The 25,660-nt window shown below is 41.2% G+C and overlaps 1 protein-coding gene across 1 annotated transcript; it reads right to left on the bottom strand.

The window, feature by feature from the left end:
• Nucleotides 1-755: 755 nt before the first annotated feature.
• loxl4 (lysyl oxidase-like 4) lies at nt 756-24,312 on the bottom strand. Its single transcript, XM_034552794.1, has 15 exons — nt 24,287-24,312; nt 22,728-23,057; nt 21,494-21,792; nt 21,196-21,410; nt 14,379-14,417; nt 13,705-13,918; nt 13,446-13,623; nt 8,688-8,842; nt 8,430-8,597; nt 7,856-8,018; nt 7,516-7,759; nt 6,770-6,885; nt 6,318-6,454; nt 3,550-3,661; nt 756-3,457 (listed from the first exon to the last, which is right to left on the bottom strand). Exons 2-15 carry the CDS (start codon nt 23,035-23,037, stop codon nt 3,387-3,389), a joined length of 2,421 nt encoding a protein of 806 aa, XP_034408685.1. The 5' UTR covers nt 23,038-23,057; nt 24,287-24,312; the 3' UTR covers nt 756-3,386.
• Nucleotides 24,313-25,660: the final 1,348 nt, after the last annotated feature.

The raw sequence follows: 25,660 nt of genomic DNA, 5'->3' as shown, positions 1-25,660 counted from the left end.
GTTAAAATGTTCAACAGAAGAAAAAAAATTCAAGACCTTATATTATCTGTGATGTCCAAACGTGCTCACAGTATGTGTGTTTATAGGAATAGGTGATGCTGAAAGGATGCCTAACGTGTGTGAGTACATTCTGTGAACCCAGCTGCTCTGCCTTCAAATAGTCCTTTCCTGTTTGCCCAGCATCTGTTTCATCCCAGCAAGTGACCACTTCACAGCTCCACTGTTTTCTTTCTGGGTGGACTTGACAGCTGTGATCAAATTAGACTTTTGTTGAGAGTAAATTTGCTCTGCAGACATAGCTGATTACTCCACCCACCTTGATATGCTTGAAGTTGCTTCTCAATTCCTGGAAACTTTTGTGTATTTTTTGTCTTATATTTTCTCAGTTCCCATGAGGTGCAGTGTTTGCAAAAGATTAAGTCACAGAACATCTAACAGCTTGAAAGGGTTGAGGTTTGGGCAGCTTAATTATTTTGGGGGAAACCTTGTAAAATAAAGTTCCAGTATTCCTCCGGCCTTGAAGCGTCTAAAAACCTGAGAGCCCATTGCTTGAATAACCAGTTTTAACAGATTAGATCACAACCCACAAAATAGCTCACATGTATCAGAGCAGGTGGAAGGAAAATGCTTCATATAATAAAGCACCTTCTGTCTTCTTAATGCAGGGGTAACAATTCGAGCCACTTTCTCATCAACAAATATTCGGCAGCATCATGTTTTAGCAGCAAGAAGGAGACAGGAAGGAGCAGACAGCTTAGTATGTGATAACGTTTTATTGATTCACAGTAATGATGAATGAATGGATTGTGATTTGGTCTTTCACTGAAATTTGCCTCTGACTCAGCCAGTGTCTATCCACAGTTATCCTCACGCTCCTCCATACACATGTAGGCACAGATTACTTTTGAGCAACCTATATCACATCATATGAAATATTATTTGTGTTATCTTTTGATGAGGTTAAAGTCCCTGAGAGCACTGCTTTCTATAAATATGATTGTAGATAAGCACCTTGTAGCTCACACTCTCAGCTTTAATGAAAAAATAAAAAAGCATAACTGGCCATGGAAAACAATGTCCCAGTGCTATGCCTATAGCATGGATACAATACAGTAATATGATGAGAGTGGTTAATATGAACCAACTTAAGATATGGAATGGCATATAATGTTAAATAACACACAGAACAGACCGTAATATGTCAAGACCCACTGTACACAAGCAAACAAATGAAAAAAAGCATCTCAACAAACACTCATTTTAGAATTTCAGATGCATCTTCTCACATTAGTGTGTCCAACCGTTTGAAGTAATAGGACTGTGTTTGTGCATGATTATAACAAAATATTCTAAGAGTCATCAAGGCCAAGTGAGAAGGAAGACAATGTGCTAAAGTAATTTAGCCTGCAGTTGTCTTTATGACTTTGTGACTAGTCCTTTCCACAATGTGTCCTGGAAACTGTCCATTAGAAAACCATCTAAACGGGTTTAACCACTAAGACATTGAGCCAAACACATCAAACACATTAATGGGGTAAAACAACGTGATTAACACAAGTTCCATGTTGTAAAGACAACGGAGTCGCATCATTGTTTGGTGTGGAGCTAACGCGTTAGCAAAGTGTGGAGGGATGCAGTATATTTTAGCAGGCCCAGCTTTAGTAAAAATAAGGCCCCTCTTAACTGTGTTGGAGCGTGAATTTAGGAGTTTATTTTTTTCTCCCAGACAAACATGTTGTTCTCGTCGGGGAGCTGAAAATGTCGGCTTGTGGTCTCCGTACAGCTGCCTACAAAAAGGCAGCTCTGGTAGTAAAAAGTGTCTGTCTGCATAATTCTTTCTCCAAAGTTCATCCCTTTGTCTCTTTCTGTTTAACTATCTCAATCTTTCTTTCAATCACCGTCTCCCTCACTAAATCTCTCAGAATATTTATTGTAGTTTGTGTAAAGATGGAAATCCAGATTCTCGTTCTTTCTGAAGTAACCATTCCATAGTGTTTCTTTATGAAGCACATACTATAGTCTGAACCTTAACTGTAATCGTATGTCCAACCCAAACAGACGTAATAAAAAGTTTTTTTATATGTTCTCAAAGCCCAGCCCGCCACAATACTTTTGTTTTGTCACGCGGTTTTTTCCTCCCATCAAAGAGTCTGGAAGAGAAAAACTCTACAGTTACAGTTGTTTTAATAACAAAAATAAATTAACAAGTATTCATATGATTCGTGGGAACGTTATAATACTATGTCCTGTATGAAATCATCATAAAAAACTAATAATATTCAGTATTGTTAATTAAGCGCAAGCTGACAAACTCTTTACTGAGCATGCTGTGTATGTGTGAAACCATGAATAAATAAAGTTGCAGCATAAATAATACATTGGATATGAAAATAAAAAAAACTTGTATTTAACTTTCTGAAATGTGATAGTTTTTAGATAAACACCCTAAGAATTGATTTTGGTGGCTAATAAAAAATAAAAAAGATATATATAAATAAGAATATGGGGGCAAAACTAGAATACTGATGTTTAAAAGATAAAGTGCTCTGTACAAAACAATAATTTGATCTGTTCTAATCTAGATGAGAAGCAAAACATCGTAGCATAACTACACTTTCATAAAACAATGGTTTTGTTAAAACCAAAGCAATAATAAAATACCTAATTAACTGTGAAAGAAAACTACCTCAATGCATTGTACAACACTGTTCACCTGAAATGTAGTGAGGTTAATATAACAACATACACTATTGTTAAAGAGCAACAATATTGGAGTAATGTAAAAGGTCAACAGTTACAAAATTCAACAATTTGGGTAAATTAATGCCAACAGAGCAAATTATTAAATTATAGTACTTTTGCGTTGATGTGCATTAAATCAGCCTTTTGCAACTGAAATTACACAAACTCACAAAATTATAATTTTCTTTCTCAGATTTTCTTATCTTCTAGATTGGGAATAAGATTTCCCAATAGCACCGTCTTCCCCGTTGTCTTTGTGACAGATTAGTTATAGCGACATTAAGGTCATTAATGCGTAAATGTTTTGAATAACTAGTTAGTCGTCCACATTCACAAACATCTGTATAGTATGAATCAATATCCAAAATCTTCTTGCTTAACTAGAGTAAAAAGCATGTTGAGCCGTCTGGCAACTGTTCCCCTCTTGTTGTCAATGGAGTCTCTACAATGGTCGCTTGCTGTGATATGATGCGCTTATGAATATTGTATCCACATCTGCCGAGGAGGTGATCAGGCGCCATTTTGTATGTTGTCGGTATGTTGTGGGTCCTATGGTCCCAAGGGCCTGGGGCCATCGACCTCAGCCTACCCTGATTCGTCTCTGGGCCCCATTGGAAGGCCTCTGCACAGGGCCCCGGGGTCGGCTACACAAAGTTGTTGGTGATTTGCCTCTGGTGCTCAAACAGGTCCTCAATCTCTGCACTGTATGCATCACCTATTATGGAAAAAAGAACATAAGAGTGAGTGACAGAGGAGGGGAAAAGTTAAGATGACATGAGGAAGAGGAAAAGGCTTTTCTGTCCTCACCTGCATGACATCCATACATGTAAGCTCTGTGGCCATCGTATTTGCACCGACATCTCATGACATTGTTCATAAAGTCAGACTCCGCCATGTCCATCGAGGGGTTGACTTCCACCTGCAAGACGACAGGATACCAACGATTCAATGTCACAATGTTTCTGACCTCGTGACTTGCAGCTGCATACTTAATCAAAGAAACATTCATTAAGAAAAAGGGATAATGTTTCTCTTCAATGTCCTCACTTTCATCTATTACTGTATCAGCAGCAGGGGGACTAAGTCTCCCCTCACTGCACACGAGAAAGACATTTGAAATAAAGAGTAGTTGGACGTAAAATTGTTAGAGGGCCTCTTATTAAACAGCACTCGTGGTTGGTATTGTTGTTATAGTCAATCCCTTTCTCATCTATTTAAAGCTGGATGACTTTTCCGTACAGTATTTATTTTTGAAAGGATACTCGGAATGATGTTCACTTGGTTGCCACCAGCTAAGCATATGGACTGAATAACAAGTGGCGGTAAAACACTTGCTTTTTACCACGCAAAGCACGAAACATACTGGTAGATCTTTAAGGAAAGCTCATCGTAAAATACTTTATAACTTGTATGAAAACATGTAACAAAGACGCTTCTGCCTACACAAAACACGATAACTGGCTGCATAAGAGGTTATGAAACTTTACAGCTGAAGTCATGGAATGTGGTTGCTCGTCACAGCAACATAGGTATGCAATAAATAATAAGGACTGAATTGGACTGAAATTGAAGTCTGTTGCAATAGCGTAGTTATGCATAAGCATGTTTATATGTCTGATACAGTGTGAGTGCTGCCATACACCATACTAATAGTCTGTCATTTGCAGAGCAGCTCCATAACTGCTGATACAACCATTCTGTTAATGTGGTCTGGTGATAATACTGAGGAGCCATTTACTCTAATAGCTGCTCTGTAAACTGCTGCACCCACTTTAAGTACATGTTACAAACAGCTACAGGGAGAACGAAGGCGAACTACACCAAAAAAGGCAAAACAACTTAGTGAATGCACAAAAGCTGTCTCTTAATTGTTCAAGGTAAATTACAGTGTTGGACTCCGCTGAGTTCTCTGGTGAGAAGAGGACCGGTTCAGTGGTAGAATGTGTTGCTCAGTGAGAAAGTGGCAATAAAAATAAAAAACAGGGCAGGAGGAAATTCCTTGGTGGCAAATTAGCCGTTGCTAATGGAAGGGGGGACTTTGACTAAAGGGAAGCAATAGTTAATTTGGGTAATTGGTGTGTTTCATTAGCAGTGGGTGGTTCAAGGGTAGGTCTGCTGAATCCTTCTGAAGCTCAGGATCAGATAAGTCAGGCATCATATGCATTTTAAGAGACAAATGAAAGAACCCAGTAGAGAGGAAAGCTGTTCCAAAAGATGTTTATATTTTTCCAATTTTGCAGCCTTGTTGAATAACTAACTCTCTGCTTGGCTTTCTTTGCGTTTTCTCCTTTTTTTCCCCACTCTTGTCCTTCTCAGTTAAATTAGTTTTTTCTCCTCAAATGACCATGACCTTTTCACCTTCAGTAGTTCTTCCAATTTTGTTCTCCCATTCTGTTCCCTATCATTCATTCCTTATTTCCTCCGCCTCAACATTGTGCTGGAGCAATGTACGACTTTATAATTATACCCCGCTCAACATGCTTAAAATACATAGTCAGCACGTACATTTATGCCTCTGTATGTGTTTCCTGTGTGTTACGAGTAAATTAAATAAATCCATCTTCAATAGAGAGTAGAGAAGTGTAATTACATAGACAGGGTGACCTCTCAGACTACCAGGGTGACAGCAGTAATTATCAGACAGCCAGTTACACTGTAACCAATCTGCCACAGCTGGGAGGTAATTGGCAGCATGCGATCTGAGAGCTGCTGCATACATGGTGGGATCAGTAGTCTGAACTGGAAATGGATGATAATGGGAAAGTGAGTCCTTGATGTGTTTGAGCCTAGCAGCCACAATGACTTGACTGAATGACCTGGGTCAAAGTAATGACAGACAGAGGCATGTTGAGGTGATGACTGTGATAATTGAGGTTTTACTGAAATAGACGGAGGTCCACCTTAAGATCCTGTGAACCTTTTTCTCATTACCTGCAGCTTTCATCGCAAATATAATGATTGGACGGGATTACAGTCTCCCAACAAGCAAGCCAGTCTTTTTATTTTTAATAATTGATTGCTGAATCTGAATCTTTGAAAATATGTCATATATCAATTGTGTATTTGATTTTTTGAAAGTTAGAGGAGAAGATTGATATCACTCTCATACCTATATGCTAAATATGAATGAATATCAGCATATAATATCTTGTTTGCTTAATGCGTATGAAAACATAAGGGTAAAGACTTCCCGCCATTGTTTAATGAGGGATTATGTGTCGGACTATTTCTTGGCTTGGTGCAGTTAGAGTCTTATCATCCCCATAGTTACAAGTAACCAGTGGAAACTCCAAAAGAAAAGACAGAACACCACTCCTCACTGCACCGAAGCTGCTTGGAAGTTGTTTGTAGTGCGAAGCGAGGCTCACTGGCTTCTGGCAGTAGTTTCATATTTACTGTACAAACATAAGGGCGGCATATATCTTCTCATCTGACTCTTTGCAAGAGAAAGAAATGTGCATATTTCACACAATGTTAATGGTACTTGATTTACATGACGTGAAACAAATATATATCTTAAAATGTACCCAAACGGGCAAAAGGGGAGAGGAGGGAAATATAAATTGACTTGTGACCTGGAAGATGTAGTCTCCTGGTCGTACATCCGTTACGTCGACCCACTGACAGTCGATATCATGGCGATACGTATCCCAGCATCCCACAGAGATACCCTGATCACCCATATTATAGCAGGAGAACCGCTTCTGGAGTCCTAATACACACACACCAATAGCATTATCAATCACAGCATCAAAGCTCATTTAATGCCCAGCACTCCCTGTCATTTCTAAGAGCCTTTAGCTTTCTGAATTGCATCAGACTACATATGAACTCCGTTTCTTCAAATGTGCTATTTCATCCATGATATAACAAGTAAATGGAGAGTGAACAAACAACAACAGCAGTGATATAAAACATTAACCACAAAATACAAATCTAAATAGCACAAGCTGAACTATTAATATTAATTTCCTGTTACTAATGGGAGAGTATTTCACTGGGACTCATGAATAGTGGTGAATATTACCGTCAGGGCAATACGTGTCCTCGAGACAGAAACTGGCCTTGTGTCCCTCTGCAACTCTCGTTCCATTCAGAGTCAGCAGGTCGTAATGTGTGAACACCTCGATGCTGTGGTAGTGCCTGGGATGACAGAAAGGAAAGTCCAGGTGAGAGTGTGTGTGTGTGCGTGTGTGTGTGAGTGTGTGAGTGTGTGTGTGTGTGTGTGTGTGTCTGCACGTCTATGAGTGTGTGCATTTACGCTAACTGAACACTGGCTCCCTATGGCTCGTATCCTAGTGACCTCACTGCTTGAACATGAGCGTGGGTGTCACCGTAAAAACCTCTCACAGAAGCTTGTTTTAGCCCCAGCTTCGTTGGGCTGTTTATTCGTTCTGAGTGAATAGAGGGCTTTGAAACACACATCTATAGCTCTGATGTGTTGTTGTAACAAACTGAAATGGACCTGATTGTGCATGGGCTAGCCTGTGCTTTGTATTACACAGACATTAAATATAACTAAGTACTAAACGTGGAGAGATTTATGTCATTAATGCCCCTAAAAGCATTTTTTGTACGAGGAACAGGTGTTTTTGACAGCCTAAAAAAAACACAGCTCACCTGTATCCAGGACTCAAAACTAGTGTTCCCAAAAAACACGTTTTACCACAAGGGCAACCACAACATCCCACTTATACTAAGTACTAAAACAGTTCTTTCCATTGCAACAACCTAAGCACTGTAACACTCATGAACTCCTGTGGGATGCTCTACCTGTGACACTGGTGCCATGTCCAGCTCTCTCTTGTTGATTTTGGTCTGAAATCGGATCGACCCAAGTTCATAATGCGGGAGGAGAAGCGCAGCAGGCGTCTGTGACCGTAAGGCCAGTTCATCCTGGCAGCAGACGAGGACAGACAGTTCTCCTCATTGGCACAGCTCAGCAGGTGGAGGGGTCGGTCCTCCAGGTAGGCTGTCTCCTGGACCAGCTGGGCGTCCAGAACGAGGTCAGGTGCCGCTGAAGCAGGTCAGATGCGAGGGGTTACGTTAGGACTCAACTAGATATAGAACCGTGGGAGAATACGGGGAGCTTCAGGAAGATGGCTCGACTTACTGTCTGAACAGCTGACTCCGGCGGCCTTAGTTCCACCTCCTCGAGGACAATGAACGTGGTTGTTGCGGCGACACTGTTGAATAGAAAGCTCTGTGCCCACACAGTGAGTCCCACTGAGAATCACTTCAGCTGCATTTGGGTCACCGGGCCAGTACCAGGTCTCCTATCAGAGGAAGGGCGTGGGACATAGACAGCTTGTCAATGAGCCGTATCATAGTTCATTGTCCATCCCAGTGAATACAGGGGCTGTGACTATGGATTGGCCTCCATGTGTTCATCTGTGTGTTTCATCAATACCTCTGACACTGATGATGGGATTTTGACACATTTTGGAGGAATGATACCTCGGAACACTCTAGTTCGACATTTTCAAAATTAGTTTAGAAATGGGAGTATTACATTGTTTGTTCATTCAGAACATCATGACCATCCATTTAAATACTGATTTTCAGACTGATAAAAGTTATTAAAAATGAGCCAGATTAAGGAGTGGCATTGCAGTCAGAGATCAAAAAGGCATGCTTGCTGCCACCTTGTCAGTTATGAATTTGGCGTCGGTCAGGGAGGTTGTTACCTGATGAGCACTGGCAGCAAAGCCCAGGCCGAGCTGTCTGCATAACACCATGGCCTCGTTGATGCCCCAGTTCTCACTGCAGACAGAGCCCCAGCGCTTACGACCCCCAACCTCCATCAACACCTCCACATGGCCTTCTGATGGGACTCTACCTCCAACAAGTCGCACCTGGAAATCCATTAAGGATTAAATGGGTGATGCTTTATCGGGGAAAGCTGATGAGTGTATGTCACGTGATATTATTAGTAGTTTTCATACCGTGTTCTCCATTCCGGTTTTAGGAATGTTACAGCGCACTGAGGCGTCCTGGCTGTGTTTGAATGTCCACGGTTGGACTTCCTGGAAGTAGCAGTCTAGGATGGAGCTCTCTGACCCCATGCACTGGACACTGTTCATATGGATAGGTCCGGTACCTGAAGAGGGAGGAGGAGAGGTAGTTTTAAATAAACCAGAGAAATACAGAAGCCAGAAGAGCATGGTCATAACTGAAGGTAATATTTCTTGTGCACAGTTTGAGGTCACCCAACGTAGACACAAAGGCATTAGCAGACTTTATCTCACAAAGAAGCACACACACACACATGCAAGGCTCTGTATGTCTTTCACATGAATGTGCTTTCTCTATAGCGTCATACTAACAATGAATAGATCCTATCTCTCTTGACACAATGCTCCTACAAGCCAAGCAGCAACACCATCATCTACTTTAGGGATCGGTCACACCTCATTACCACCATTCTGTTGCTTCATGCACAACAACAACAACATCAACAACACGGTGTGTAGACCAGCCTGGGTGAGCAAAATTGGCGAAATATGTGGCAACAAAAAAAAAGACTTTCACGAGTAGTCGCTTGCCATTTAAAACCAGATAATCTCCAAACACCAGAGAAGACGGTGGAAACAAAAAGCAAACAGCTGCTGCCATAATGACAGCAGGAAATTAAAACCAACTGTGGCTTCATTGTTTTCTAAAAAACAAAAGTCACAAACTGAAAACTTGGACCGAGGCAGCATTGAAATAAATACAACCAAAACCACAAAAACCAGGGGGAAGAGAGAAAACCCAAGAAAGAAGGGCGAGAAGGGAGATGACAGAAATGGTAGTGACCAGATTGCAGCTTAACCCAATCTGTCTCTGTGTTGGTTTTGGTAGATTGCAGGCCTGCTTCCATACTGGTCACCATGGCTGGGTGCATACGTATGAAGCAGACACAGCTAAACCACTTCCGTCTATCTGCATCGTGAAGGCTACAATCTAGATCCAAACTCCCACCGTTTAACGCATCAAGACAAACACAGGGCCCAGTGGTAGATCCTCAAATGAGCAGTGAGCAGTTAAGTTTGGGAAATCCATGAAAAAATAGAAATAAATTCCAAGAACCAGGTCACACACTCTTTATACACACACACACACACACACACGCGCGCGCGCACACACAGTCAGGATGTTTTACTCCCTTGTGTATGTATAGTACTCTATATACGTGTCCTTCACGGGCAAAATTACACAGTAAAATAACAATGTTGAAGTCCCTGTGATGTAACTCACTGATGGTGAGCGTACATTTAATTCTCCCTGACATCAATTTCCTAAATGATCAAATAATGAACGTCATCATAAAATGTAAAAGATGGACAGACAGATACAGCTATGTGAGCAACATTCAGACCTAAAATAAATGCGGTAGCTTAAATTGAGTATTTACAAGAAACAGATTGAACTTAATTACCATATAATTTAAATTGGCAGATGCCAAAGATCATTTGGACAGATTAGAAAATTGACTGAAGAGGATGGAAACAGGCTAACATAGGTCACATTCTTGTTGAGAATAGTATAAATAGTTGGTTGGTGGTTACAAGGGAAACCCTGTTCTTTTCCCCTCTGAAATTATCCTCAGTTTTAGGCACATTAATGTTGTGTGTGAAGTTTTTCTTTCCATGAAACGCCTCTTTCTATGCCTCTAACAAAATCTCTCTGTCATCTATGTCTTAGCCGAGAGCTAAAATCATGTAAGTTTGTAAATAGATCCTCCTGCCTGTGGGCTTTTAGATGGCAGAAGCCAACCAACATCAACACAATGTTTCTTTTTCCTCTGTTTACACCACCTGTTGTGTTTCAAGTGTTTCAGGAAATCTGATAAGAGAGACCACATTCGAAGCAAGAGTCTCTGACTGGCAGACTGTTAACCTCCATCTTCAGAAACACAGCCAGTCGCCCAGGACCTCTATCACATTTGGTCATCATAGATAATCCAACGAGCCTCTGTGGGGTCTGGTTGCCATGCTGACTGAAGAAAAGATTGTTTTTCTCACATACTGAGAGAAATCCATTGTACTTGAGTGTTATTCAGTGTGATGTGAAGAATACATTAAAGTCAATTATCTTTTAGATTAAACTATATTTTAAACAATTAATTCCTTCGAGAAGTCTCTCAGTGAGGGTGTGTTCTATCAAAGAGTTTATTTTAGACCTTTTCCAACGACATATAGCCCTGTGTTTATGTGGCCTTCGAGCACATGGAAAATTATATGTCAGTAAAATGTCTAACAGGCTCCATGTTATAGAAAGGATGCTTTGAAGTCCAATCCTCCTGCAATAACAGTGTATATGTAAGTGTGAGACAGAGACGGATGAAAAGGGAGATTTCTGTGTGTGTGCGTGTGTGCGTGTGTGCATGTGCGTGTGCGTGTGTGTGCGAGTGCGTGTGCGTGTGTGTGTGTGTGTGTGCGTGTGCACTTTGTGTCTGAGAAAAACGAGAGCATGTACGTATATGTATGTGAAGTTGGGCCGTTTTATTGCGCAAGCACAACGAGAAACGCAAAGTGGTTGGTCGTGGGCGCAGAGGCTGTGTGGCCGTCTCCAAGTTCACCTGCTATTTTGGTGGGCTGGGTGAGGTTGAATATAGATCAGAGAGTGTGGTGATTCTGAAATACAATCTCAGCCAGTCATATCACTGGCCTCATCACTGGGAAGCAGCTCTGCAAGTCACAGCCACACTGTGAACATACAGCACCACAAATCTGCAGCCAAAGGCGGGTCGTGTGGTTTTTTTAAAACACTTAATTAGTATAATAATGATAGAAGCAAATAATAAAACAATATTAGGTGAAGCGGTTTATAAGATTGCGTCAAACCGATGCTATTTCAGTCACGATTCGACTGGAGGTGAGGTTGTGACGTGCAGGATTAATGAAACCCAGTAATTATACTAAGCTATATCCGACCAGTCTGAAGTGTGTAGAGGTGTGTGTGTGTGTGTGGGTGTGTGTTTATTCTGTTGTCGTTTACATGTAATTTTATCGAGGTGAACAAAGTGGACGTTGTTGATAATGCCCTCTGGCACAGCAAGATTTATGAACATATGTCTTGATGCCTTCATATATCTGCAGGGATTTAATGAACTGAAAGAGCAGCTTTTCATACAGTACAAATTAATATGTAATACTCTTTTAATGAATAGATAAATGCAGATGATTTGTTGATGTTCCTGATTTATCCATATTAAACGTAATTTATCCAATGATTTAAATACATCTATTAGTTCAAGTCATTTTCCACCAAAAACTTGTTTTGCCCACCTCTAAGTGCCTTTCCACCCACCTGTGCACCGTGAGCTCTACACTAGGCACCAAAACACCACACAGAAGGGCATTGACAATTTCAAGATCATAAAAATACCTATATCAGTTGTTGGCAGGCTAAAATAGGGTGTGAGTGAGTGAAACACCAACTCAGGAAACATGGTATAGAAAACCTGCATTTCCAGGAGCAAGACAGGAAGAATATGAGGTAAAAGTAGAGCGTAAACCTGTCGTTTGTCAAACCACATCTTATTAGAGTTCTGAGACTAATTTTACATACACACAACCATGCAAGATATACATGCCAGGTATTGCACATACAGAAGTGTAGCTTCCTGATTAGATCAGGGAAACCTTTTTTTAGGCCTAAAATGTTAAGCTTTTTGGCCCCTCCTGACAATTAAACACCTCTCTGCCTCAGACTGCTGGAAACATGAATCGGAAGTCTGGCCCACCGACTAACAGTGGTGATTGAAACCAGACGGCAAGAGGTGTGAAGCCTGATGTAATATAAGTATCCTAAAAGGAGCCAACTAAACCAGATTTTAGTCTTGTTAGACTCATCAAAAAGAAAGGTAGCATGACAGACATCATCTACAGAAAATCCAATTCAAGAGGTTGAAAGGTAACGGGACTAATCCAACACGTACACAAATACCCTTTGATCAACTGAACAGCTAAACCAGCAGACTGTCACCCACATTTCATCTCAATCAGCATGATTAGAGACTACACCCAAGCCTGAAGCATGGGGAAGCTGTTCTCACATCTCATATGGGTGGGGACACCACTGGCACAGCTGGATACTGACTTCAGTCCGTGCATCACCAAAGCCGAAAAATTGAAATCGAAGGGAAAAGACCACAGAACTTAGTGAGTGAATAAAAAGCTTGCTTCTGTGGCTTTAGTGACCAAATGCCAACGGAAACCACCATAGCTTATAGTGTTACATTGTGTGTGTGTGTGTGTGTGTGTGTGTGTGTGTGTGTGTGTGCTTGTGTGTGTGTGTGCGTGTGTGTGTGCGTGTGTGTGCGTGTGTGTGCGTGTGTGTGTGCGTGTGTGTGTGTTTACATGGGCATGGTGTTTGGGCAGCTGGTAGCCCTGGCACAGGACTCATTTAAATCACAGCTGGAGATACTGAAGTTAACACATTTGCGGCTTCACAAGGTAACATATATACACGCACACACAAACACAGACGCCCATGCATTATCTGATCAGTGAGGGCAGACGGGTGCGGCGTCTCAGATAAGCAAAAGACTGAAAAAATCTCCCTCTCTTCTCTGGAATGCCGTGACGCATGATAAACACATTCAAACATCTAAATTGCAGACTTTAAAACGTCGAGATTAAATGTGGAATTTTCCAGAATTTCCGGTCTGTTTAATGTGAAAGCATTTGCTCTGAGCAACAGCGGTTCTCTCTCACCTTGACCCATGAAGGCTCCATGCAGGGCATCCTTTGCAGTACCAAAGCCCAGTTCTCTGCACACCACACTGGCTGCAGGTCTTTCCCACATGTGGTCCACGATGGTCCCCCACTTCCCGTCTCGGAGCACCTCCACGCGACCCTCGCCCAGCCTGGGGCCGGCCTTCAGACGCACGGGCTGTACAGGGCAGCAAAGGGAATGAATATAACTCGTCTTATCCTGATGTGAAGTTCATGAACTTGACTGTATTCATCTTACCACAACTGGATAGGGGGCCTGGGGTCTTCCTGAGGAGATGCGAGCAAACTGGGGTCCTGGCACACACTTCACCACTGCATGTCTCCCGTTCTTACAAGGACTGGGACTACGGGGGATGGACAGCTGAGCGAGGCACTCCGACAGGGTGTTCTCAGTACCCAGACAGTGAACCTTTTCTACCCAGAATCCCTTCTTCTTTGACATGATGCTCAATCTAGAAAGAATAGAAAGTTTGTGGTCATATATTCTTAAAGCTCCTGACAATCTTTTGTAACTCTCAATAACATTTAATATTCATTACTTAGAAACAATCAAAGTTAAAGTTCAGAGAAAAACATTCTTAATAATGTTTAATTAAGAATATAACATTCAAAAAGTAATAAAGGTGAATCTGTTTAATCACAACTGTGTGAGTTTGGTTTGATCAGACTTGTTTTACCATGTTATGGCAACATAACAACAACCAACATTTTAATCACATTTGAATTCAACTCTGATTAGTGCACACAAAGTTGTGTTTATGTAGGACCTCATCATATATTGTAAGAAATTGAGGTTTTCGGGGGCTTTAAATGAAGTTCAACTCGGGATTGCGGACAGTATCTCACAGAGTTATAAAATGAGTGATGTCAAATATAGCTCAGAAACATGAGGAATGGTTGTCTTTTTATTACCTTGTTGAAGGATCTGCAACCTTGGTATCCCATATTTTCCTGTAAAGGAACCAAAGAACAGATGTTAGTTCTGTATATTTGCTAAGGTTACAAACACATCTCTCCCTGTGAGGTGACCTGGTCACTGGTTTCTTGTGCAAAGTGGTAATGACTGTGGGATATACTGTAACATCTGCTGTTTGTTTTATATGTAACCAGGCCACACAGGGATTGATGCCGCAACGAGTAGCGGCACAAACACATACACACCAACTTGCCTATTACGAGAAGGGCCTTCTTGCTGGGGCACTTGGTGATGACTTTAAATAGTTACAGCTCAGACAAAGGCCTTATCAAAAGGATGAATCATACAGCTCCATTTATATTGTGTGTATATAGAACCAGGATGAGCTATGCGTGCGGCTTCGTGGTGAGTGTAAAGTTAGATATATTGATGCAGATGACTGGTTAGTTCAAGGAAGAATACGTTGTTCATGTTCTCTTTCAGCAACTTCACTTTCCGTCTCCCTTTCTTGCTTCATAGGTTCAGTAGCATATACTTCCTTCTGGAATGTGGGATGCTTGCTTTTTACTCTATTCATGTTGAGAGTAAGTGGCCGGTGTATCATATGTTCCGAAGGCAACAGTACTTCCTGTCACCAACTCCAGGAATGTGCTGCTGGTTTTATCTAAATTACCCAGAATTACATAAAATAAAAAGGAACTTGCCTTTTAAACCAAACATTGACCCTTTTAAATCAGTAGCTGCAGCATTCCATGTTGCAATATTCCAGAGCTTTGTACTAACTACAGGATGTAGGAACTAAAAAAGGATTAACATTTATTTATTTCGCTAACCTCTAAAGGCTGCAACATTTCTGGTAAAACACACAGGGTTTGACCGAGCATGATATACAAACAAAAACTCTGGCAGCATGTTGCACATCCGAGAAAATGCCAGAACCAAATAGAGATGTATGCATCAAGTGCACTGGCTGACTTGGCAGAGCGGTGGAGAGAAAAGCCTTCTGTTCTCTTGGCAGACACGCAGAGCAGACATGCCACACAGACCGAGCCAGTTCATCCTCAAACCACTGCAAAGGGCAGGCACCATCACAGACATTAAAAAAACACCACACAGGAAACACATAGCACACTGAATGATGTTTTAAAGGGGCCATTATTGGTATACATCACAGATACACAAATGATTTAAAAATGTAAGTTCATACTTTAGAGACTAACATTTAGGGCTGACTTCGACCAAATAAATTCTTATTCGACTACCACTTGTTTGTGTCAGCCGCCATATTGTCCAACCATTGTGCAGAATATCTAGCCTATAATATTTACTCCAAAGACACTCATCAAAATGAGCCGGTGAGGTGGAGTTCCCATTAGAATACCTTGTACAGTGAATCAAGCACATATTTTCCATCTCTGTAGAGCTGTATATCAGCATGGCATCACAGGTGGGGGAGGCTTAACTGGTTTTCATTTTGTTGTGGTAAGTAAAAAATAAAAATATAATTAAAAATACTCCCATGCTGATTCTAGTGCCATTCCTCTTTAAGGAAACAGACATGTCTAAGAATATTTGTATGAAAGCACAGGTAGATAAATATTTGATTTTCAAAACATGAACTCTACACATTCCCGTGCTAAAGCAAAAAAAAAACTTAAAAACAAACTGAGGATGTTAAGAATCAAAAGCAGCATTGTCTTTCACATGATGTTATGTGAATGGTTGTGTGAAGACTGCTGACTGAACACTTTTCCAAAATCACATAACAACCTTTTCCCTGATGCTGTTGGTGAGCTCAAAGAGACCTCTTATCAAAAATATTAATATTTGGTGAGGAAAAATACTTTAATAAATATAAATGTGCGTTCTTTCATGTCAGCAATCATTTAACAAATAGAGATGTTTTGCAAATTATGCTATTTTGGAACAACCCTTTTCAAATGGTCTTCAGGTTGTTTTCAGCCCCATTTGGGGTACAAATATTACAAACATCTGTAAATAAAATCCCCTAATTTTAAATCACATGCAGGGCTCTAAGTATGTAGGGTCACAAGATTTGCTGACACGTATAGCATTTCACACTTATTCTAGAATTATACTAAAATATCTTCAATGTGTCTACCATGTGGCTCTGCAGCACGCACACACACAGCACACACACACAGCACGCACACACACAGCACGCACGCACACAGTTTCCCAGGAGGCAAACATGTCTGCGACTTGTTTGTGACCTCACCACAGACCAATCAGCTAACCATTTTTCCTCTTCAGAGACCAACAAGACGACAACAAGCTGTAAATCATATCTTCAGCTTCCAGGTCTTTTATTTGACGGAAGCACTGTTTGCTAATGTTGAACTTCATTCAAGGGAGATACAACTATGGTTAAATGCCACCTTTTTAATGTATGTAATAAAAATAATTACATAACTTCTCTTAGTTATGAACTAATTCTATACAAACGCATGCAGCGGTAACAGGTAGTATGAGCCACACTGCTGTATGCTGATGCAATGAACTGACAGCCTCTGTATTAGTTTGTGTTCCACCTCCATAGCATTCATCAGCCTTGTTTAAGAATGCAAACAGTGTTTCCAGCACTTGTTGTTGAGCCAAGAGAACAGCGGCTAATGATAGGGAGTCCCACCCGCCTGTTAAAAGACTTACACCACTGTTTGGGTTGCATCACCCTCACAGGCTGTATTTCTGGTTTTATTGTAAAAGATCAAATCTGCCAAAATATATATATATTTTTTTTAATTAAAAAAACACTTAAAAATCTGTGCTAAAAATCAATAATATATAAAACATATCAGATTTAAATCAGGGTAACTATAATAGTATCTACAACGTTTAGGTGCCTGGGAACATTATATCACATTATAGTACTTTAGTTTAGTTTGATGTTCTTGCTAATTTATAGCTGAGAAAATTGGCATAAACTAAAAACATTGACCCTTTTATACACTATGCCAGGAGTACTAACTACAATATATGACCATCATGCCATGGTTAGGTATTAAGACACTTGAAAACATTGTTTGCAGTACAAGACATATCTTAACAGTGGACATAACACTATAAAAAAAATGAAAAAAGGGTCAAGATGAAACATTTTTCTTTGACAGAGAACATTATTGCCAAGAAATATGTCAAAAGATAAATTTTGCCTACTTGAAGTATATTGGATTGGATCTCACATCTCAAATAGTTGCCATGCAGACCAGAGTGAGCTAGGAACTACGTATGCTTCAACTCAGTTTTGAAAGCCGATTTCTGAGTCTGTTCCAGATCACAAAAATAGCCACCGGCCTGCATTCAGAAATTAAAAGTTGGTGAAATAAATTAGAGAGAAGGTCATTGAGGAAGATCACATAAACATCAGACAGGAAAGCCAGACTCGGTCACTCAAAAGCCTGAAAATGATACCCTCAAGAACATTTCAGCTGAAATATAATTAAAAATAAAATGCCGGTTAAGTCCCCAAATCACTACGGTGACAGACGAAGACAGACAGCTGCTGACACAGCGGACTGCGCTGCAAACTGCAGCTGTAATTGGACATATTTCACACGAGCCAGCGAAAATCTGGTTGGTCTGACTGCTGCCCCTGTGCTTTCTCTCCATCTCCTCTTTCTCTTGGTACTCTCTTCCTCCTCCTTCGTCAACTATGTCTCACACACACACACACACACACACACGGCTATAATTGGGGGTGTATTTTTTTTCACTCTCAGCAGAAACCCATGAGAGCCTGGTCCTGACCAACCTGTAATTACAGCATCTTCAGAGTCTCATCTAAGAGACACGCGGAGGCGAGAGGCATGGCATGGTCCGCGATTTCTAAGAATGGACTGTGAGACTCGGAGTAGGAGGAGAAACAGGGGGGAGTGTCACTGGCTAAATATGGTCAAACCATGCAATACAAGCCTAAGCTTTTCTGGCAACCGTTTCAGTGGACTATGTCACATGAAAACTGAACATCAAATTGTCTCGCACCCAATCGTTTCTCTTTAACTCTGCTGACATTTTGTACATTATAATTACAGTGGCAATTTCAGTTAGAGGGCAATCCTTACAATTACCCCATAAGTAAAGGCTAAAACAGCTTCACCTGTATTCCAAGTATTCTTCTGGTTGTGACTGTACGTTGTACATAAACATCCCGATAAAATAACAAAGATACGGTTTCATCCTGAAAAACAAGTACTGAGATAATTTGAGTTATCACTAAAAAACATGTTTGCATCCGTGGAGATAGAAAACAGGTACAGATTTGGAAACAGGCACATCATCGTGGTTCCAACCAGCACAGCATCTGAGGCTACAGCTAAAGACCAGGTCATACCCAGGACAGGCAGACCAAGATGTATCAAGTCACAACCGCTTCCAAGCCAGAGCCTTATACTTCACACACACACACACACACACACACACACACACACACACACACACACACACACACACACACACACACACACACACACACACACACACACACACACACACACACACACACACACACACACACACACACACACACACACACACACACACACACACACACACACACACACACACACACACACACACACACACACACACACACACACACACACACACACAATGAAAAAGGCCTCATAACGGCATACGCCCGTCCAAACTGTTCACTGTACATTTAGAAGCACATATGTTGGATAAGAACTTTCTTGTGGCTTCGGTTGGAGACTAAAAGAGCCCAAGTTGTGCTATTGTTTAAGTTGCTTTTCCTTTAGCTTAAGGAGGAGATTTAAAAACAACACTGAGCAGATTCCCCGCAGGCTTCAGGCCAAGTCCGTCAAGCTACAGCAGCCCTGTCCTCCTCTGTCATATCTCCCTTCTTGGTGAGCTGCCAAATCTCGTATGTGACATCCATATAAATGCACTCATCTTATTCCTCACGCAACTATTACTTGTAATTCTCATCTCCCATTGTTGGCATTAAGTGGGGAATCTGTACTGCGATAGAAAATCAAAGAGAGGCATAAAAAGCACCACACCCGCAATGCGGGAAAGCTATGGTCTAATAAATGATCCTGTACAGAGTCTGGCCAGGTTGATTCACCACAGCTCATACCGAGGATCTTTTATTACGGAAGATATGATTCCTGATGATGCCCTCCTCCAACAATGGAATCCAGTTATAGCGTCGCTGGGTTCCAAATAACAGAGTCCAGCGTAGATGGTTTAATTCAAGGGCAAAGCAGAAATCCTTTCAATGATTCCAATAGGGATGTTTGTAAAGTCAGTAAAATATTAGGAACGCCTATAAAACAACTTTGTTACCCCCTAAACGGCTACATCTTTTCAGTCCAAAGAGGAATCTAGCACCTACAGAACCAAGCAGATGTTGCGGCGTGTCGCCAGTTGAGTCAGAATAACCCCGGCCAAAAGAGGGAAGGAATAGTTTTGCTGTGAATCACCACGCCGGCAGCGCTCCAGGAACCAGATCCAACTGGGTCCCCCCTTCCACTGAGGAAAGCAAATGGTCAGACACTATTCATTCTTATAATAGCAATGGAGTAAGTATCTGCTAATGTGTGGTCCTCCTGTGGTAGAAAAGCGGAACCTTTCCAAAATCCACCGTCAGTGGGGTTTTTTTTAGCATAAAGAGAGGAAATATAGAATGTAGACAAGGCATTTAAGTACATGTCTCATTGGAGAAGTGTTTCCATGAGAGAAGACACGTATCCATGCTGGGGCTGGGTAACACTTTAAAGGAGGAATGGTTTGACATTTTGGGGAAACCGTTGTCTTGTGAAGAGTTAGAGAAGATTGATAGCACTCATCTTTCAGTCAAATACGGAGCTGGCGATTAGCTTCGCTTCACCTAGAGACGGAAAACGTCTGCCGACCAAACCCCTCTGTAAAATTAAAGACTAATCATTTTACTTCTCATTTAACTCTTGACAAAGCAAAAGAGTGTATTTTTCAAAGTGTCAAACTATTTCTTGAAGTGTCTTGAGAATCAGAATGTGCCAGAAGCTTGCTCATTGTTGTTTAATTATCCTTTAATAAGTTACTTCTTGGTTTTGGATATACTTTTACTAACTATTTAGGAAAGTTCTCCTTTGGTTTCTTTATTTTAAGGCCAAATTAAACACTGATGAATTGAGAAACTGAGCAGTTAAGCTTGTGTTGTTAAATACACAATGAACACATTGCTATGTTCGTATTGAAAGAGGTATTGTTATAGTATTGCTACCAAGACTTAAGTATTAGATTAGCGACACTATTTCAAACATTTAAAACACACACACACACACACACACGCACACACACACACTGGAAGCCTGTCACAGAGGGATGTAAAAGTGAAGAGATGTGTGGCTGATTCAATCCTGCAGAGGATGCCCTGCCAATGAGATGAGTCGCTTCACAAAGATCCTCATCCCACTTTACAATAGCCACCTCTGTCCCACACGTGGTATCGATGGGACAGTTAAAGCACAATCAGCTGTGATATTACACCACAGCGTGGGAATCTAAAAGTTAAAGTGGGTCTGAGAGCTGCAAGCTCAGACAAAGATAGCATCAGAGAGAGCATCAGAGAGAGAGAGAGAGAGAGGCTGAGGGGAGTGAATGGGGACACAGGGCAGAAGTGTCTGGGAGAGGAAGATAAGCCCAACAAAAGGCTTTTACTCAAAGTGGATAAATGGCAAGCATATTGCCCTTCTGAACTACAATCAATAGTGTAATCTAATAACCTGAGTTCATAGAGATGACATGTGTTGCTCTCAGTGCAGCTGACAGTAAAATAATCATACTCACTTGTATGTTTTTAAATTGTGCTGAGTAGCCTCTGGAAAGCCGAGCATCCCACACACAACTCGGCTGCTGTTGAGACTCCAACCCAGGTCGCAAACCTGCCTCCATCTCCCAGCATGCTTCACTTCCACCACACCCTCTGCGATTAGGCTCTTCCTCTTGGTAGCCATGAGGATGGGACGGAGACGGACCTCCTCGATTTGCACCTTACTGTGACCCTTTGGGCAGATGCACATCACAACTATTGTTACATGTCTTATTGAGAATAACATAGAGATGTACTCGAATTAAACTGCTGTACCTGGTGGTGTCTTTGGAACCTGGGGATCTCAGATTGATGTCCATTTCCATGATAGCCATATCCTGGATGCCTACGGGTAGCCACAGCGCCCTGCCACTGAGCAGCAGGGCTGCCGTGGGGCCTGGCAGCAGAAGGGGCGTGGCCTCTACTGGCTGTCAGGTTCAGCCATCGCTCGGGGGTGCACACCACCCCCAAGTCCTCAGAGTGTTTACAGTCATTCACCCCCCAACCGTTGTGTTTGCAGTCCTTCAAGGACTTCTCTGAGCCATCACAGCGTACATTATCCATCCATATTGGGCCTTGAGAGGATAAACAATTATTACTTTATTCAGTGTGACTTTCATTGATTGTTCAATAGACAGACGGGGCATTGCATCTACACAAGGGCTGCTCAGTTCCTAAACACCTAATACTTGACTTTTACTGGCACGCTGATTTAAGGTTGCACCTTAGCGGCGTGTTTAGCGGTAGATACACAGTATTTTACAAGGCAGGGTGGTGTAGATCCTGCTGCTTGAATGCATTCAACCTTCTCTTTAATTTGGATTTAAAAGCAGCAGTAAAGAATGTCCATAAACCACAGCAAGTGTTGCACAACTCTGGCAAGCGAATGCTGTCATTATTCTAAAGCAAATGCCCCCTTTTGGCCCATATATTTGCTCTGCCAGCCTGCCAGGCGACCTTAACGAGATGTAGACTCCAATCCCACAACAAGTTATCTTTGTCACTTTATGATGTTAGTTATTTTGGATGTCTTAATTGGTGGTCTTTTCATGAAGCCTTACATTTAGTGTGTTGTCTGGGAAACACACTGGAGCATTGAAGTTTTGCACGAGACAGGTTGCGATAAACTGGTTTAATAGGAAATCCTGTGAGAGTCTAAGCCATCTTAAGTCTAATAAATGACGATGATAATACAACAGGCCTTCTTCAGAGCAGCATTTTGACTTGAGGTGACAGGTAGAGCACAGGTGTAATTCATACCATTATTGATGGCTCTGTTGTGATCAAGTTTGTCAGTAAGCATTGTCCATGATCCAGCATGCACAGTGCAGAGCTCTTACTAACATCTTTAATTACACCTGTGGTTTCCCATGTCAAAGGTCTGTCATAGCTTGTTTTACACTCACAAGATCGGTTTGGCTTTGGCCAACTGTAAAATGGTGACATCTGACCTTTTTTCAATAAAATGTCTCCTGGCTTAATTATCGTTTGCTACAGGAAGAGCTCTCACCTGCTCCTTCTCCATACTTGGCGCTGTGTGCCCACGTTACACCACTCTGGAAACCCAGCTCTCGGCACACCACGTTGGCCATCTTGATGTCCACTTCATCGTCGCAGACGGTCCCCCAGGTGTTGTTGTGCAGCACCTCCACGCGCCCTTCGTACGGTTCTCGCGCAGAGTTGCCCGCCAAACGCACCTTGGCGGCTGGTGCACGAGCCGTCCTGCGCTGAGGGGACGCGGCCCGCCGAGGTTCAGCACCAGTGGGACAGGAGAGGGCCAGCAGCAGAAGGAGGACGCTCAAGCAAAGGGTGCGGGTCATCGTGACCGAGAGGAGGGGGTCTGCCGAATGGAAACACTGCATGATTCAGTTAGGGGTTTATGTTCTATTTAATTAGACAATATCATTTAACTTGCTTGTCAATTAAGCAGTCAGTTTAAAGTTACATGCTAATTTTCTCTGTAATAAGAAACATCTATCACCACTGGGAATTACGCTGGGTAGTTTAAGTTTAAATATATATATATATATATATATATATATATATATATATATATATATATATATATATATATATATATGTTTATATATATATATATATATATATATATATATAAACTTAAACTACCATATCCTATATTACTCTTTATGCTCGGTAGTTATATATATATATATATATAAACTTAAACTACCGAGTATAAAGAGTAATTCCCTTTAGGTTAAACAGCCAGAAGGGATCTTGTCAGGCCTGGTTTTTAAACGGACTAATGGTGACATCCTCTGGACAAAACAGTTCAGGTAAAGTATTCAATGGCAGAATACAGCCAGCTTATCTTTTCACTGTCAGAGAGATGAAACTTGAGTTGTTTTGTAGTCCCACATCAGATTTAACTGAGCCAAACTTCCAGCCAAAACGCATAAAATGAAAAGGCTTACTCTTCCCTCATGTCAAACATAGGCATATAATTACAGATACACCAACGCACTTGTATGTATTGCAATTTACGTGAATAAACATCCCCTGAGAGTTACTAACCAGACAGAAACTGAGGCAGGTTTTAACTGGAGGTTAACAAGAGTCACAAATGAAAACGCAGTGGTGGTAACAGGCTGAAACATTAAATCACTGCATGCCGCATAACAACACTGAGCACAAAATACACAAATACTGTGACGAACAAAACAACAACGAATAAAAAAAAAAAACAGACTTTGCAGACTGGCCTTAGTAAATCTTTTTTTTTTTTAAAGCAGCTTTGAATTGTATGTCTCACTGCTTAATTCAATGTAACAACACAATTCTAAACAACAAATATTTCCTCTAAATGTTTGAATATTGGCAGTACTATATAGCGAGCTGATTTTTAAAAAATCAATCCAGCTAAAGTAAAGAATCCAGAAAGGAAAAAAAGCATCTCAACTCTGTTACACCTGTTACACTACAGATGCACATCTGTTACAATTATTTAACAATACATGAAAATAACTAATAAATCAAGTGAAAATAAAATAATATTCTTTACCAGGAAAAAGAACGTAAAAGGAGAAGGTAAGGTGAAAGTTCCCTCACCTGGCAGGCAGCAAATGTGTGCAGTGGTGGACGTCACTTTCAGGAGAGAGACTGAGTGAAGGAGTGTGTCGACTAAATGCTCTCCCTAGTCAATCCTCCCTTCTGCCCTCCTTCTCCCTATATCCCTCCCTCCCGCATGTGCTCTCTTTCCCTCAAGGTATATTGCTCCCATAAAGAAGTGTTGACGTAATTCAAGTGCTAAAATGTAAAGCTAATTTAGTAGATTGTAACCTACGTGTCTGCACAATGCTCAAACACTTTTCCTATGAAATCTAAAAATATCAAAGTATTGTGTTCCCCTTCACTGATGGAGGATTGTTCTTTTTTTGTATAATTTTGGGTGAATACTTTAAAGCACCCGCTGAATGATCTCAGCCGTTCCTCACAGATAAATTAATCTGACGGAGAATGTTTGAGAAATGAGTCTCCGACAACCACAAGACGAATCAGTTTCAGGATGGGGTGTATAGCACCTTTGCAGAAATTGACAACATACATTATGAAACTGTGTGTTTTTAATGGCCTCTCTACACCTCTCTTCTCAAATATGGCTGCCGATGCTTTACACAACTGCACAGCGTTACAAAACCTTCGGGTAAGCGTGCGTAAATGTACCCAACAGAAAGAACTCTGGTTCCAGAATAGTTTCAAACATCAAGCTCCGAGTGTCTTAAAGAAGCTCCCGATACCACAGGGTAGATATTTCCTTGTTGAGATGGCCGCAAACCACAAACTCTAAAATAGGCCCAGCCTCACCGTAGCCATGGTGCATGTGACTGATGAGAATATGCCAAACACCACCCCTAGTATGTTACTATAGGCTAACCTATCATCATGGCACAGAAAGGATAAAGATTTGAGTCATTAGAGTAGATCCAGATACAAAATGAGGAAAAACGTCCTGTGTTTATGTCTTTCTAACCGGGATCACTTCAGTGCTTAGTCTTATTCCGATTTAGGTGTCCTCAAGATGTGTTCTAAGGTCTTTCAACACGTTTGAATCTTGTTTATTTATTTTTTGAGTCGTTTCGGGAAGATTTGGGACAAATTTAGCTACACGGACATTTTTGGCCTCAGGGTGTAGTGTTGATAAACTGTGTTACAGTTTTCAAGTAAACCTCAGTGGGCACCTCTTTGAGGCAGCACAGTTTATTCATAGCCATGAAAAATTACAATCATGACAGGGGAGGTAGGAACCGAAAAACATCAACCGAGACTGTAATAGCACTTCCGTAGTGTTTCTACAGGGTGAAAGAAAGAAGAAAAAAAACCATACGTTACATATATGTGTATTTGTGTGCACATGTGTTAACTTTGAAGCCGTAATTGAGATATTTGTGTGTGCGACTGATGGTGCGACTGGGTGGCAGGATG

The sequence above is a fragment of the Cyclopterus lumpus genome, chromosome 15 (assembly GCF_009769545.1).
Source record: "Cyclopterus lumpus isolate fCycLum1 chromosome 15, fCycLum1.pri, whole genome shotgun sequence".
Lineage (NCBI taxonomy): Eukaryota > Metazoa > Chordata > Actinopteri > Perciformes > Cyclopteridae > Cyclopterus > Cyclopterus lumpus.
Note: the sequence above shows the minus strand (reverse complement) of the source record. Positions and strands in the feature narration are given on the sequence as shown.